The sequence below is a fragment of the Rhipicephalus microplus genome, chromosome X (genome assembly GCF_043290135.1).
Source record: "Rhipicephalus microplus isolate Deutch F79 chromosome X, USDA_Rmic, whole genome shotgun sequence".
NCBI lineage: Eukaryota > Metazoa > Arthropoda > Arachnida > Ixodida > Ixodidae > Rhipicephalus > Rhipicephalus microplus.
The window spans coordinates 29770082-29787211 of NC_134710.1; the positions used below are offsets into that span (position 1 = coordinate 29770082).

Here is a 17130-nt window from a genome sequence, read left to right on the forward strand (position 1 = left end):
CAGAGCTCTAGTCATTACCTAGCTTCCTGCAATTAGTATATTATTGGCAAGTTGGATGCAGCTGATAAAAGCCTTGCTCCTGTTCTCAGTTGATGAAATGTGACTTTTTTTTCCTACTTACGCGTAGCTCTGTGATCATTAGGCTTGAGTGGTGTAAAGATGCACTCCCGTGGATTCAAAATTAATTGGCTGAGGATCAGATTTGATTATGAAAATAACTGAACTAAATTATAACAACGATTCAACTATAGTTATCACTTTTGATGACAACTCAGATAGTCATGCAACAATACCACATGAAATGCTCCAAAAAAGGTCAATCATACTAAACTTGAATTATTTTTAAATACTATGATTATCTTAATTTTTCAGTTGCAAAAATATTCCATAATAACTATCATAGGAGATAAGCTTTTGGTAATTCTTTATTTCAATACTCTACTTGTTACCAAAAACTGTCTTCTAAAGTGCTTAAACTGTCTGTTTAAGCAGATTTTGCGTAGCTAACAAAGTGTTCTTTAAAATAAATTGCAATGATTTTTAAAATTTGTTTTAATATAATGGCATTATTTATGGAAAAATGTGAAATATGTATTTAAAAAAATTTTCACTGTCTGGTGTGTACCAGTTGCATACAGATATGTAATAAGTGTTAAAAGTTGTTGTAGCTCAGATAATCTGAAAAGGGATCATGACGATGCTGCACTTTGTGTTATGCTGATTAACTTTAACGTCTGGGGTTTTACGTTTCGAAACCGTGGTATGGTTATGAGGGATGCCATCCTGATTAACATCGAATGGCTTACATGAAAGCTTGTGGACTGTAGTTAATTGGAAAAGTGAACTGTGTAATTTAATTGTGATCTTCTTCATGTTCGTGAAAATGCTGTCTGTTTACTGTGGTTTATATGTAGGTAAAAAAAGCATAATTTTTGTTTGATCATTTTTTTTTCTTTACTTTCCAGATGAAAGAATAGAGGAAGTAAATAAGGTCCTAGCACTGTACAAAGGTTGCCATAACTACCACAATTTCACATCAGGAAAGTAAGTTGGCGGTCAAGTTGTGCTCATAAAAGTGAACTATTACAAAAGCATCTGATCCGAACCATTGCAAGCCCTGTTGCTTAACCTTGTTAACATTTTTGTCCTTTATTTAGCTGTTCATTCTAGAGTGCCTTCGTGTTCAGATGTTTATTCCTGCACATAAAACTGCCTCGATTTTTGTAAGGGCCTTCTTATCAATGGATTGCTTCTTTGAGAGCCATTTGCGCAGCTTGTCACTCGTCAACTTGACATCATTACGTGGCTTCGGTCAATTTCAACCTTAGCCATCATCTATTCTGCACTTGCCCCATTCTGGAGTGCGAAATAGCCAATCAGATAGGTCACCTAGTTGACTTGCATCTCTTTTCTTATTTTCTCTCTCGCTTTTTTCATCTTGAACTGATTATGTTCTAATATTTATACTGAAGTGCATTTTATCTGGAGCGACGAAAATACTGGAAGCAGCTTATGCTTTGCTTGAAGCCACTTGTGCAACTTGCGCTAGAAACTCGGAATAAAACTAACTTGAGTAGAACTACTTCATTTACTTTGATTGCTTTTTAAGTGACATTGTAACATTTTATGACTTTATGTGACATTTTATGTGACATTGGTTAAATGTGACAGAAAGTGCTTTCACATATAGAACATATTTTTCGGGTCTATTAAGGTTCTCAAGAGATTCTACTGTAGTTTCGTTGCAAACTCATGCACAGCAGCAGAACGTTATAGCTACTGTGATAGAACGCTATAGTGCTGTGATGGTGGGCACGGGTTTAAAAAGGGTAAACCATCATTAGTGTACTGACTTTGAGCACATCTTGCTTCAGTGCTAAAGGTATTATTTTCATTTCTTGAACCTTTTAAAGTACACCATATGGCTAATAATTAAGTGATGCCACTTTATGGCCCAAAGTCACAATCGGGCAATATTTCATGATGAGGTAGCTGGCAATGAACTTGGTGATTACTCGTGGCTTTTGTTAACATGAACTGCCACTTGATGCACGATTATTTTATCATTCTTCCCACATATTAGATCAGCTGCTACATCGAACCTGCAACCTGCACTCCACCGTGTAGTACTATGAAGCTACCGTAGGAAGATTTAGTCGTTTTTGTCTTTTCTATGCAAAAGTGCAGTAGTATATTATCATTCTGCAAGAAAAAATGAACGGAAAGGCAAAAATATAATCTTTCATCTGCTTAAACTTGATAACTTGCCTAAAATTGTATTGTGTAATTATGGTGAAGCATTGCCAAATGCATTATTAACCACAAGATCAAGCGGAGTTGCTGCCTTAGGGCCACTGGCTGAACAAGGCTGGCGTGAATTGCTGCTTTTGTTGTCTGCTGGCTGCTATGTATTTACATGTGCGTGCTCATTTTGAATTCTCCTTAAGGCTCTACGTTCTGTGGCTTTAGTGCTAACTTAAATTTATGTATGCATTCTTATGACTATTTAAGGAAGTACGATTTTCATATTTTACCTTGCAGGCTATATCAGTGAGTGCATGAGTCGAGCTTGCAATGTGTAATCATCGCATCTCCCATTTGCAACATTAATTTCAATTTTGTTGCTACTTTGTCTTTTAAGAAAGCAGCTCAAAATGCAGCTGCCCTCCTTCGAAAAATCCCCGACTGGATTGACAGTATTATTAAATAAAAAAATAAAGTGTTGGGCTGATGGGTCCTTATCTGCAGCATGCATATTGGAAGCACGGCGAAGAAAAGACATGCGCATTGCCCATGTGTATTGACATGCGCATTGCGCATTGCCCACGGAAATCGATTTCTTTGTTAGTTGTTTTAGCGATAGTGATCTACGAGCTCTGAGGGCATGTGGCTGACGCAGCGGTAGATTAGAGGTGGTGAAGACGTTAAAAAGGCTAAACGCGTTTTGTTGTTCCTGTTCAAAGAATCTGGTAGCGAGCAAAGCCAAAGCTTTGACTTGTGCTTTCGCGGCAGCCAGCGGCGTCGTCCCGTCCGTTCACGTGTGAAGACTTACGCAAGTTGTTTTGACGAAAATCGATTTCTTTGTTAGTTGTCTTGATGACGCGAAATTTCGAGAGCATTTGCCCCCCCCCCCCCCCCCCGTGACTCACCTTAGTAGGAAACCCTATCCTCGTGTGTTCGGCCACTCGAAGCCATTATGAGACCGCAACGCCAATGTTTGCGCAAGCGTTTGGGACCCCTCGCTCTTGTTTTTCGTGATGTTTTTTTCTTGTTTATTTCTTTTGGTGCGAAAAATGGGGTAATAATTCAGCCCGTTGATTTGACTTGTGGCGGCAAATCATGATTATGCTTATGCTTAGGCGAATCCATCACAGCTACAAATAAAAAAAAATTCGGTGCCTCAAGTGGCCCTGCCTCTGGTGGGGCTAGATGGGCCAGACCAGTGCTCCCCAGGCATCTTCAGGCACTGTCACAACCAGGATCTCGGCAGCTGGTTGACCATACCTAGGCAGTGGCGCTCGGGGAAGCGCGTCAGCCACTTTGTTGTTGGTGCCTTTCTAGTACTCCACTCAGTAATTATATTTCTGAAGAGAAAGAGCCCACCGGGCTAGACGACCAAATGGGTTTTCCAGCTTTGACAGCCATGACAGCGCCCGGTGATCGTTTGAATGGTAAATGCAGCTCTATCCAGATACATGTCAAATGTCTTCGGTGTGAATACGATTGCAAGACATTCTTTTCTGTTACTGTGTAGTTGCTTGCTGCGCCTGAGAGTGCGTGGCTTGCAAATGCTAGTGGATAGAGCATTTCTTGATATTCTGGGAGCTAAACTGCTCCAAGGCCATATTCACTTCTGTCGGCCTGTACAGTGAAGGGTAAGTTTAGGTCAGGGAGGTGCAGCCGTGCTGTATCAGCGATAGCCTCCTACAGAGCCTGGAATGCTGCCTGCTCCGTGTTAGTCCAAGACCAACTGGCAGCCTTGCACAGGAGCGTGTGAAGTGGTCTTGCCAGATCGGTGCAGCGAGGAACGAAGTGGCGGTAGAAGCCCACCTTACTTAAAAATCATTGCAGGCTCCTAATGCTCGTTGGTGGTAAAAAATGCAGGATGGCCTGAAGTTTTTGTTCATCTGGCTATATTGTGCCCTGCTCGACAATGAAACCTAAGAGGCTGATCTTGTTTGAGACCAAATGAACTTTGCGGGGGTTGATGGTGATGCCTCCGTCTTGCAATTGTTGTAAGACGGTGGCTAAGTGGATCAGGTGATTGTCGAAGGTTTGTGAAAAGACTCTACCATGTCGTTCATTTAAGCCATTGCATAATTGAATTTGTTATCTTGAAGCACAATGTCCATGACGCGCTGGAATGTGGCCGGTGAATTGCACAATTCGAAAGGTAGCCTCGAAAACTCAAACAATACTCTGTGGCAAGTAAATGCCATTTTCTCAGCATCGCACTCTGCTAACGGAATTTGCAGGAAGCCTCTGGTACAGTCAAGGGTAGTGAAAAATTTGGCGGCCCCAAGGGAGTACATAACAGAGTTGACTGATTGAAAAGGGTACGAGTCTCGAATCTTGATGGCGTTTAACTGCCGGTAGTCAATGCACCACTGTGCCGTGCCAACCTTTTTTGGAGCTAAAACAACAGGAAATGTCTAGGGACTGTTGGACGCTTTTACGGCACCGGTGGTGAGCATTTCGTCAAGGACAGCATCCAGAAGTTCACGCTTTTGGTGACGCTCGGGGGACATGGATTGTAACGAATAGGGCGGACGTCACCTGTGTCGATCCTGTGTTTCAACACATTAACCTTGCCAGGAGCCTCTGTGAACGTGGCCACAAAAGGCTTTAGGTCTGTTTCGATTTTTGCTTTTAGCTCTGATGGCCCTTTAAAGGATTTGATAATGGTAAAGAAGTCCTCTCTGGTCTCAAAGAAAGGATTGACATTTGTTGTAAGCAGATCGGACTGGCGTTGTCGAGTAGTCACTAACGTGGGTGGTTTTGCTTTGATGCCATGGCTGTAGGTGCCCGTACGGACATCAACAACGATTCCTGACTCGGCTATAAAATTGCGTCCCAAAATCACGGGGCAGGAAAGTCCAGGTAGGTGTAGGAAACGTTGCTGAAGTTTTTGTCCATTGACTGTAATCCCTAAACCATCTGCAAGAGTAGCAGGGACAACATAAGCAGAGGCCACGTGCCGATTAGTGTTTACACTTTGCAAGACTAAGCCTTTAATCTCACAGGCAATTTTGATGTGATCCCCGAAAACAGAAACAGCTGAGCCAGTATCTAAAAGAGCCGACACCTTCACTCTTGCCATGGAAACCATCACGACTGGTGCTTTATCAGCGTGGGCCATGAGGATAGTGAATGTAGACGGAAGATCGCTCATCATATTGTCGAGTACACTGTGGCCGTTATCGGGCGGGGAGCACTTTGCGGGAGTGTTGCTTGGTTGTTCCTCGGGTAGTTGTCCAAGCGAAAAGTGTCCTAGGCTGGCCTTGGGTCAAGGCGCCCGGTGTGGGTGTCTCACGTTTCTGGGTTGTTGACTGGAAGGCAGACGAAGCAGACAGATAGTGGTGGCTGAGTCGGTCTAGAGCCCTTGGTAGGGCCGTTGATGAGGCCACTGAGTTAGACCGACCGTGTCACGCTCAGGGTGGCTCGAGAGTAGATTGAAGCGGGAGCGGTAGTTGGTATTCTAGCTCCGCCACCATCACGGCCTGAGTATCTCCCGCTGCTTTAGCGGGGACGTCGAGTGAAGGGAATGAAGGACCCTTTAAGCACACCTGAAAACGCGTATGCAACTGCCTAACTGCCCGACTCACTCTTTCCGCTTCAGATGCCGAAGGGTCCCCGTGGTCCTAAAGTTCTTGTAAGGACCATATGTGTTCTTGGAGGCTTTCACCCTCAGCCTATGTACGGCTGTTCATCTTTCGTGCAAATGACGTAGTCGGCAGGGAAGAAATTCAGTGCGAAATAGCTGCTCAAAGTAGGGCCAACTTTCAAAATACTGGCAGCAACTTCACCGTTTGGCAGAGCCAGACAGGGTGATGGGTAGAACACTTAACAGAAGAGTCTCATTTGTGAGGGCTTGCTCATCGCGATAATCTTGTAACTCTTGCAAAAAGTGTGCGACCAATTTCTCGTCCGTGTGTCCTTCGTATGCAGGCACGGACTATGGTAAGCGAAAACTGTCGGCTGGTGTAGCCTGGCGTTCTAGCAGTGCGGTCAGCTGCTTGACGATACATGACGTATCTGGTGCATACACGTTCTGTTTCGCCTTGTTGGCCTAGACTAAAGGCCTGTAGGGTTTTCACCTTCACGAGCTGTAATTGTACTGGAAAGCAAAAGGAGTGGAAAATGTGCAAAGAATATCGCGTTTGAAATGGGCCGACTGGAAGGGTGCCTTATGCGTGCGGCTCTCGTGGAATAAAAGAGAACTCCAACGAAAAGAATAAAAACTGCATGAGAAAACCACGTTGCAAGAAACGAAAAGAAGGTCAGCTACGTGCAAAAACAACGTTGGGTGCTAGATGAAGGCCCCGCCTCTGCTAATGGGGGTTGGTGAGCCGGAATTCGCATGACACAAGCCACCAATGCTGGGAACAAGAACCACTTTTAATTCAAGACTCAAAATAATCTCAACAATCTTTACGACCGGCACAACACGGCACAAATGCAAACTAGAGTACCAAAAGCTTGGAGCGAGCCATTCCCGCAGACTGGCAGTCAACAGAAGATGCGGTGCGAGACATAACAGTAAAAAAGCTGGCGCGAAACATAACGGCAGCAAATCAAACGAACTCGAAAGCAACTTGCAGTATAGGATGAGCCAACGACTCGCCTTAGTGGACACCCCAAACTGGTGTTGCCTCTGCTCGGCAGCACTCATGAAGGAAAGCCATCGCACCTAGCTCGACCGTTGCCATATCTCATCGCCAGGACGCCCCCAAAAAGCCACCGGGCTCGTTTCACCTCCCTTCCTATCGTCTAGCCATTTTCCGCCCCCTAAGGCTTTTTGTGACGCTGACGCTCGTCACGTGCATGGGCAATGTGTGTGTGTTCTCGCCCCTCTTCCAACATTCGTGCTACAAACAAGGGCCCAATGGCCCGACAAAATAAGTAAGCAGTCACAGTAAAGACATTAAAAGGGCACTGCGATACTTTTTCTTCTGCATTCTGAAGCACTAGAAACGTGTTATGCTGAATGGTGAGAATAATGCAAAAAGAATTATTGCAATCAGTGCGCGATAATAGAAGTTGCTAGCCTTTAAAGCGGGATTCACATGAGGGAGAAATCTCCAGAGGAGAGGCGAGTGTGGTGCATCATGTGACAACATCACTGGTTAGTGTGTCGACGCGACCTCCTTGCGGCTCCTCGGGGGAGGCGGGGATCATTTCTCCGACCGGTCAAACGATCCTTGTGTAGCGGGAGATGTAGCGTGATTTCGGATGTGTCTTTGGCCACATTGTAGCCCTCTCTCCTGCAGTGCCTGCAGAACCCGGCGGCGGCAGCTGTTCCAAATTACGCTCCGCCCCTCCGCGGTAGTCTAGTGGCTAAGGTACTCGGCTGCTGACCCGCAGGGCGCGAGTTCGAATCCCGGCTGCGGCGGCTGCATTTCCGATGGAGGCGGAAATGTTGTAGGCCCGTGTGCTCAGATTTGGGTGCACGTTAAAGAACCCCAGGTGGTCTAAATTTCCGGAGCCCTCCAATACGGTGTCTCTCATAATCATATAGTGGTTTTGGGACGTTAAACCCCACATATCAATCAATCAATCCAAATTACGCTCCGGACTTGTGTGCACTGTGATGGCGAAATTGAACGATGAAGCAACTTTTTTTTTTTTTTTCTCTCGTGGAAAATTATCGTTTGTGGGACATTCCTTCCGATGACTATAGTAAAACTAACCTAAAAAATGGTGTGTGGGAGACAATAGTCAAGCTGATGATGGAGCGCTATCATCTCTGTAAAGTGATATTTAGTTTTGTTTTAGAGTGGTTATTCTGGTAAGAATTTTGACATCGCCCACTTTTGTTGTTATTATTACTGCTGCTGCTACTGCTCTGCTTGTTCAACCTGGTGAAGATGTCTTACTTTATAACGAAATTTGTTTAATAAGCCTCAATATTCAAGATTAGACGCTTCCAATATAGGCAGCCTGATGTAGTCGGGGGTTCTGCCCATAGGACCGGAGCCAGCCAGAGTCTCGGAGAGGAGCCTGGAGCTGTTAACAGTAACTTTTAATGACAATATATACGGGTAGCGTGTTACATGATCGTGGTAGCATCATGGAAGCTCTCGGTGGAATCATGATGGAAGCTTCTGGGAGCTTGTGAGAGCTTGTCGGGAGCGCCTCGATGCTCGCATTTTATGTCCTGGCCTTCCCAGGGTTTCCTGTAGGAAAAAAACAATAGAGGCTAGGACAGTCCAATGAACATTGCCATCTTCACCTGCGCCCCCAAAAGGGGAAGGTGAAACGCCGCCTTCTTCCCATCCCACGAAAGGAGAAAGAAACATGCCCAGTTCGCCTCATAGTGAGGGAGAAGCACTGCACACTGCGCACAACATGGCACAGCACGAAAACGTCTTACGTGGAACTCAATTTTGTAGTCTGTTGCCGTGATGGGTATGCGGCGCTAGGCAGACTACAAATTGTGGAAACAGCGGCATCAAGGAGCCAGGGAGAACGTGGGAAACGCATCTGCAGACGGTTTCCAGATGCTAGGGCCTTTGCACAGGGCACCTTGACAACAAAGCAAGCTGCCTCGACGGCCAACAACTCTTCCTAATTCGTCAGTCGGTCAGGCGTGACCAAAGGGTTTTACTAGGGGCACCGACAACCTGGGATACTTAGAGGAATGGCTTTCGTGTTGTCGCCGCTCTTGGTGCATCTCTGGAATCGCTGACCCGGCAGAAATCAGGGTACGCTCAGCCGCAATGTCTCGGGCTTCAAAGCAGTGCCAAGCCAGGCAGGCCGATCATAACAAGCCGTAGAATCTGAGAGCTGCTTTTTATTTTCAGAAACATGACATGCTTCACATTTTACTTTATCAGCTGCACTGATACAGGAGAATCTAAGGCTGAGTTCGCATAGTGAAGACAGAAGTGGTCTTCTATTACCTTGTGCTTTGAAATTATAATGAAATGCTTGTACACATAATTGTAAAATATTAATAGGCTAGATCCCTTTCGTTGCCCCGCCGCGGTGGTCTAGTGTCTAAGGTACTCGGCTGCTGACCCGCAGGTCGCGGCTTCGAATCCCGGCTGCGGCGGCTGCATTTCCGATAGAGGCGGAAATGTTGTAGGCCCGTGTGCTTATATTTGGGTGCACGTTAAAGAACCCCAGGTTGGTCGAAATTTCCGGAGCCCTCCACTACGGTGTCTCTCATAATCATGTGGTGGTATTGGGACGTTAAACCCCACATATCAATCAATTAGATTCCTTCCGTTCTCGGTTGTTGTCATGAGAGAAATGCTATGATAGCATAATTTCTTCGTTCACAGAAAGCCAATCTATGTCGAAAGATACTGAAATTTTTATCTACGAACTCAATAGTAGTATTTGACAAGTCAGCGGGGCTGTGAGCAATTTCATAGTTGGAAAAAAAATGAAAAACTGTTGTCAATGACACTGCCGGGAATGTTGCGTTGAGCGAGTTCATTTTTGCAAAAAAGAAAAGCTTGTGGTGGCAAGTCAAACCAAGAGCAACGCCGCGTCTGCATTTCGCACAAAAAAGAAAGACATATAAACAACCAAGTTTCTAAAAGCAGCAAAGTGGCAGGGGGGGGGGGGGGAGGTGTGCAAAACGGGCGCTTTCCTCAAATCACACCAGCCCTTTCTTCACCCAAGAAACACCAGCGCTTTTCTTCTTCTCCAGTCAAAACACAACGCGGCTTTGACCCCCCCCCCCCCCTTTTCCAAGGCGAAAATTTGCCCGTATCTATGGCTGTGGGTCAAAGAATTCTTCAGCGCTCCTGCTCCATTATATGGTGGAGGCTCTAGCCAGACTGATCTCCCCCACCGTTCCCCTCGTCCATGTGAGTGACGGACATTTGGGGGGACTTATCCTTGCCTGTTGGCATCACTAGGCTCTGCCTTTATCCCCCGTGTATTTCCCCCTCGTGTGAATCCCAATTTAAGGTCAAAACCCCGGTAAACGATGAGAAAAAGCATTCGCTTTCACGTTTCACTCTTCCACTGATGCCAAAGGCCATTTCCAATCACCGTGTCCCTCTTACAGAGACATACCAGATGACTCGTCCTGTGGTGGCCATTGTGCAATGCTCCTAGCGTCGTTTTGCCATTGTGTTGAAATTTTCATATTTAGGAACAGAAATCCTTTTGTAGCTGAGAAAGTACTAAGAGTGTTTTTGTAATTTTCGGAGCACAATAGTGTGCCCTATCTGGGATCATATGAATATGACATGTGACTTTCTTGCATCAAATCAAACAAAACGCACAGCCAATGTTGTCATTTCCATGTAATGAAGCGTCACTTTTAATCTCAAAAATAGCCCTTGTGTATCGCTCTAGGCAGAAAACAATTCGGTTTCATCGTTGATTGATTGATATGTGGGGTTTAACGTCCCAAAACCACTGGTTTCGTCGTTCAAGTAAAATTATAACAACTTTGGTTTTGGCGTTTCCCCTCGTGCAATGGTGTTAGTTCATTCCACAATTCAAGAAGAGGTGATGAAAACTACATGTTTAATTTGTATCGCAGGGTACCTTGAAAGGAAATATGCATTTAATCGACATTTTATTGTGCTATGTTATCACAATCTCTGTAATCCCACGGTGCATAAATGAAGTGGTGCAAATGTCACTCAAAGGTAAACGAAAATAAGAATCTGAAACCCGTATCACAAGATATTTCTTAACCATATAATTGTGTGAATGTTGGTTAGCTGTTACATTAATAGCCTTAGCTGGGCTTAACTTTTTTGTTACCACTCGATCACTGGTGATCAACGCATTAAATTCTCAATTTTGGCATGTTAAACTTGTTTGTTGTGCACCCAGTACTTCCTAGTAGTTAGTCTAGCCACTGAACTGTCAGAATAAGTTTGAATTTGCCCATTTTGGCAAGATAGTGATTTTTGACAGACCTTTGCGTGGACCAATGTGCATGTGTTGGGAAAATGCACTTGGCTGACGAATTTGACAAAAGTGCATGCTGCTAGTGGTTATGCTACAGTAACACCAAAGATCTGTGAGCAACAAAATCTTTGCAAGTCAAATGTCAAATTAAGGTGTGAAATTAAGAAGCTGCAGAATCTGACCATGTAGAACAGTAATAATTGCCTGAAATATATGCCAGCTATTCTCTAAAGAGCTTTTGCTTAAAGTCGGGAAAATTTATTCTACAAAAAGAGAAATTCCGAAGGTCCGCCGCATGTATCAAGTGTGGAAGTAGACTTTTCAACCAGTTTCCAGCAGCATTGGTTTTATTTGTATCGTTATATCAGACACAGGGCCACATCAAGTGTCCCTTGTTGCACTGGTCTGAAAAATACAATTATTTATGCATCTTAACGGCACAAGCCAGTACTTCAACTCATTGCATAGGAATGCTGTTTTTTTTTTTTTGTAGCCAGTGCCAGATGAGCAAATATTGAATACTCAATTTGTTCAGGTGGGGAACTAAGTAATCAGAGGTGCAACAGCTGCGTCGATTGTGCCAATTTGATACAATTCCCCATTTTTGCTCCGAGCTTCGCCAAAACCATTAAATTTGCTGAAATTGCACCGCTGCGCCAGAATACCCGACCAGCCTCAAAATTTTCCTTAACGGGCTAATTTCAGCGATAAATAGAGGCCACGTTGTCCACCTGCAGTTTAAGTCATCAATAAATCCAAGCGTACAGACTCTAACCTTAAATCACAGTAAGCTTACCACGTTAACCTTAATACCATTAGGTCAGGGCATTCGCGAGGCGCAGTCGACCAGATTAAGTAACACAGCCGTGCATCCATCGGCCCGCTGATTGCAACGAATACCTATCGGCAGGACGACGCAACTTCAAGACAAAAATGCGTTGCCATAGCCATGAACACTTCGCGGCAAATATGAACTTCCTAGTCAGTAAAAGCAGCTATGGCATGTTAGCAACTAGAGCTAGAAGCGCATACCGCATTTTCTGCGTGCGAACGGAGTTGAGGTGCTGCAAACGCCGGCGACCACGTTGGTCTCTATAGCAACAGCACATAAAACATTTTTCTGTCTTGAAGTTGCGTTAGTTGCGTCGCCCCGGCAATAGATATACGGTGCTGTCGCCATATCTACACCATCGTAAAAAAAGGAGGGGGGGGGAGGGGAAGGGGTGATGTAGCAGTTTTAGAAAATTTATTGGCCTTGTTCTAACCCACGCAGAATTCTTCTTAAACCACCTTTGCCGTAATATACTGGTGCCCTGCAAAAAAGTGCATTATGATTTGGAAGGGACTGTTTGCACTAGTAACGGGACAGCGAATTTCATTCAATTACTCATGCGTGTATACTACCACATAATTGTGAGCACTAGTATGATCGCTGACGTCTGAAAAAGTTACTAGCAATCATTTGGAGCAGTGTATGACACTTCAGCCGCCCCCCAAAAAAACTGCGCAAGTTCTTTTGTTCTTTTTTTGCCACCCCTACTCCTCAGTTTTACGAATCCCTTGAATTTCAAGGTCGCCAGGTTGGCAGATCTACATTTTAATTTACGCATTCTGTCAAATGATTTGACAAATATGGCAAGTGCTAATGTGAACTCTTCATCATTGTTTTGCTCAGTGGGGTAGATCGAAATACTAGTTTTATTGAAACAGCAGTGCCCATGTTTACTCCGCATGATTTAGGTGATGTTGAATGGCTTGCACATACGTTGTCTAAATGTAAGCCTTCTTTGCTCCAAATTTGGTCTTTCGTGATAAAAAATATATGTTTTATTTCCTGTAACCTGCTCCAAATTTGCATTTTAGTGCTCCAAAGTTAAGATTCTGGTGCTCCAAAAATTGCTTTAAATTTTATTCCGGCTGTTGCACTCCCGAGTAATTCAAAGATGGCTGGCAAAACACAAGCTACACATGTTGAAAAAAAAAAAAATATAGAAGGTGCTAACTGTGTTATGAAAAGCCACTTCCCTGTGGAATGGAACCTTGTAGCTTTTCAGATGTAATAAGAGCGTAGTGCATACTTTCTGTGACAATATGGGATTGGAGGGCAATGTTCAGTGGCAATCGCCACATTTAATGCGCTGTCAATTATGCTGAATATGTTCTCAGTAAAGCAACACTTTGTAGCTCTCTATGCATGTCGCCTTGGCTTGTGTGAATATTTTGAGCACGTCAGATATTTGAATGACTATTACAGTATTCAATTCACTTTAATTCATAATTTATCTGAAATCTTGAAGTGTTTTTTGAAATTAACAAATTGATAAATATTGTACTCGTCGACAGCTTATGACAATGGAGCAAAGGCTACGGAGGTTGGGCTTCAGCACATTCATATTACTTTGCAAGTAGTATGTCAGCTTGCGACTGATTAACTCGCTGCGGTGGTCTAGTGGCTAAGGCACTTGGCTGCTGTCCCGCAATTCACGAAATCTCATTCCGGCCGTGGTGGCCACAAATTAGTTGAAGCCAGTGCGCCTAGATTTCGGCGAATATTAAAGAACCCCACGTGGTCAAAATTTCTTGAGCCCTCCACTACGCCGTCACTCGTAATCATATGGTGATTTGGGGACGTTAACTCCAACAATTATTAAACTTGTGGCCGATTTCAGTTTTGCTTGCTCATATTGTTAACACGCTTAGAAAATTTATACACAGAAAATGTGAATGGGAGAAACATTTCAACTGTGCAGTGTACTATTTTAGTTTCATACTACGAGTATATTTTTCTTGGGGAACTAAGTGCATTCACAGCCACACACTGACCCCACTACGTCATGTATTGCCATGTTTACCTTGAAAAACTGGAATGCGGGAAAGGTGATGCTGTCTAAAAAAATGGAAAGCAAAGGAAGCCATTCTGGCACAATGAAGAATAACTGTATTTTACCTGCAACTTCTCGCAACTAGTCTCATAATAAATTCCATCAAGGTTAATCATAAAATTATCAGTAAACTCAAGTACTCTTTTTGGCGTCATAGCAGGCATGTGCTTCGGTTCTGTAGCTTCCACAGTGCCGTCAAGAAGAGCTGTTGCCTAGTAATTCTAGATTGTTATTTTAGCGAGCTTAGTGGAATAGCAGGATCGCAATGAGCATGCGCAGTAGTACTAAAAGACATGTAGTGTTTACTGAACACATGCTATCTTTCAGATTTAGCGTTACTATATTTTTCGTGGTTTACATAGTGTGTATAAAACATGGCGGCTGTTTCGGACGCCCTCTTTCAGCTGAAATTGGTGTTGCTGCTGAAGGAATCATTCTGTTTGCAGCAAATGACTGTGCTAAACGGTTTCACTTGCTTCCAGATAACTTTGACGATTCTTCCCATTTTGAACATTTTTAAGCTCAAAGAATAACCTGTGTAAACACATCTGAAACATATGATTTCACACTTTTGGTGTGTGGTTCGTAGTTATTTACTTTATTATTACTAGAAAAGTACTGATATTGTTGTGTGCAGAGATTCAGATGAGTATTTTTTGTTTTTTTTTTCTGTTTTTTGTCCCCACGGTTTTAGCTTATTCGTCCTCCGCCAGATGGCGCCATCGTCACAGCTTCACGTAAACGCAATCCCGCTATACTAAAAGGCGCAATCAGCAATGAACAATTTGCAGCATAGTAACTCTATGTTCTTTTCAAGTTTGAAATCTTCTTATATCAGCATATATGATGTAAGTGTAGTTAATTTTAAATTCTAACATCTTTTAAAGGTTATCGCATGCATTTATGGAAAGTAAAATTTTGCAACTTTTAAAACTTGCTTCCAGTTCTTTTGAACAAAGAAGAATGACCTTTGCACATGCCTTGTTCTAAATTTAAAAAAAGAATTTGCAGAGTATATTTAGTCTTGACAAATATGCTAATTCTATTTATATATGATATACTATTTGAGCGGCGATGGCGTAGTGGTTAGAGCATCCGCCTCGCATGCAAAAGGTCCGTGGCTCAAATCCCGGTGCCGCGCAGTTCCCAACCGGATTTTAAAAAAATTCGAGTGGTGATGGAACTGCATTAAGAGGCCTGGGGTGCGGCCTCACCGGTAACCACCACCGGGAACGCACTCCCTCACCAGAGAAGGATTGACCACCCTGGTGCAGTATCTGGCCACAACCTCCCACATGCATACGTCAAATAACTCACGGCCCTCAGTCCCCGGCAGTTGCGAAGCAACCGACCATGGCGGTGGTCAGATCTGCAACGTAGCAGAGGGTGCTAAGACACAGGACCGGGTTAACTGGCGGAACATGGGAGAGGCCTTTGTCCTGCAGTGGACGTAGTCAGGCTGATGATGATGATACTATTTGAATTTGGTTTGAAATTACTCGACAATATCACTATTCACTTCAGATTAGCATTAAACCTAAAATTCATTATTTGCACAAGCCTAATGTCGCTCACTGCTTATCCAGACTAACACAGCAATAGCACTGCCAACTGTGGCGTGATCTTAAAGCCGATTACCCTCGAGCTAAGAGTCGGTGAATAAAGTATACCAATGTCACACTGGCACATAGAAAAAAGAATATCTTGCTAGGCCTTCTACTTCTTCTCACATTCACACTTTCAACACTAGTTAAAAACTGCTATTATTCCTGGGTGTAAAAAAATGTGGCCAACTCTTTTTTTTCTTTCATCAGGAAATCGGAAGACCCAAGTGCAATGAGGTTCATGATATCTATAGAGGCAAGAGCTTTAATATTTCATACTCCTACCTGCATGTTTGTTTCTTTGACCAGTGGCTGACCCTTGAGGCCTGTCTATTTCAGTGTGGGCAGCCTTTCATTCAGGGGGATATAGAGTTTCTGCAGATTAGGATCAAGGGCCAGAGCTTTATGCTTCACCAGATACGAAAGATGGTCGGCCTGGTCATCGCCATCATGCGTGGGCATACAGACCAGTCTACGATTCGCCGGGCATGGGGCCCTGAACGAGCAAGTGAATTTCTTTCCTTTCACAGCATTGCCATAGGCATTTAGGTGCCGGTGACTCTCATTTTGCTTGTAGTGCCTATTACAACCTTGCTCGTAGTGTTGGTGTAGGTATGCCAAGTATATTTATATACCTTAGTTTCAGTGAAGTGCTGCCTTGGTTATTTGTGTGGAAGTGGTACATTCATTACCTAGTGATAGCATACATTCACAATGGTAGGGCTACTAGAGATGTGACATATATGCATGTAGAATATTCTATCTGATTGATTATTTAATGAAACAGTAGTTACTGCTAAGTATGGAAGAAATAATCATGGAGTGAGCATACTTTAATAGAGTGAGCATAACTTAGCTCCAAAGTAATTTGCTGTGGCAGCAACAACTTCCCCCTTCGAAGACCACCATGTTGTTTTTGGGTGCCTACTTTTCGCTCAAATAATCATGCTCAAGCGCCTTGGGGAACGGGCTAAGAAGCCAGCAGTTATAGGATGGTTGTTTGTGAGGGAGGCCTTAGCTGTTGAAAATGATTAGAAGTTTAGAGGAAATATGTAAATGTCCTTCAAAAGTTAAATATACAGGTTCTGTGGTATTACAGATTGGGTGTGCACCAGCTACCATTTTTTTTACAATCATAGTTCGGCCATATGCAAATTTTTTGTGACAAAGTAGTGCATAAAGTGAAGCTTGAAATACATGGATGCACTTTAAATGAAGGAAAGAAGTGAGAATTTAAGAGCTAGTTTTCCTTTGATTGACACAATAGAGATGAGAACTGTTTGTCTGTTAGTCATAATTAATATAGGAAACGAAGAACCTAATTAAGAAGCATCAAAGCATGAAAGTGTCAAGTACAACAGACAAAATAGAACTGGCAGAGCTTTCAAAGTTGATTAATAGGCGTAAAGTATGCGATGTAAGAAGGTATAACATGGAGAGAATTGAACACGCTCTGAAAAACGGAGGAAGCGTTAAAGCAGTGAAGAGGAAACTTGGGATAGGCAAAAGTCGGATGTATGCACTAACTGACAAAGAAGGCA

General features: G+C 43.5%; 1 protein-coding gene across 3 annotated transcripts in view; it reads left to right on the forward strand.

Moving 5' to 3' along the window:
* The window catches only part of Pus1 (Pseudouridine synthase 1), a 50694-nt gene that overhangs the window by 25318 nt on the left and 8246 nt on the right, over positions 1-17130 (forward strand). For all 3 annotated transcript variants that reach the window (XM_075876110.1, XM_075876109.1, XM_075876111.1), the window contains 3 exons: positions 966-1044; positions 15800-15845; positions 15929-16093. In XM_075876110.1, the coding sequence (XP_075732225.1) occupies positions 966-1044; positions 15800-15845; positions 15929-16093 (290 nt within the window). The remainder of the gene's footprint in view (positions 1-965; positions 1045-15799; positions 15846-15928; positions 16094-17130) is intronic.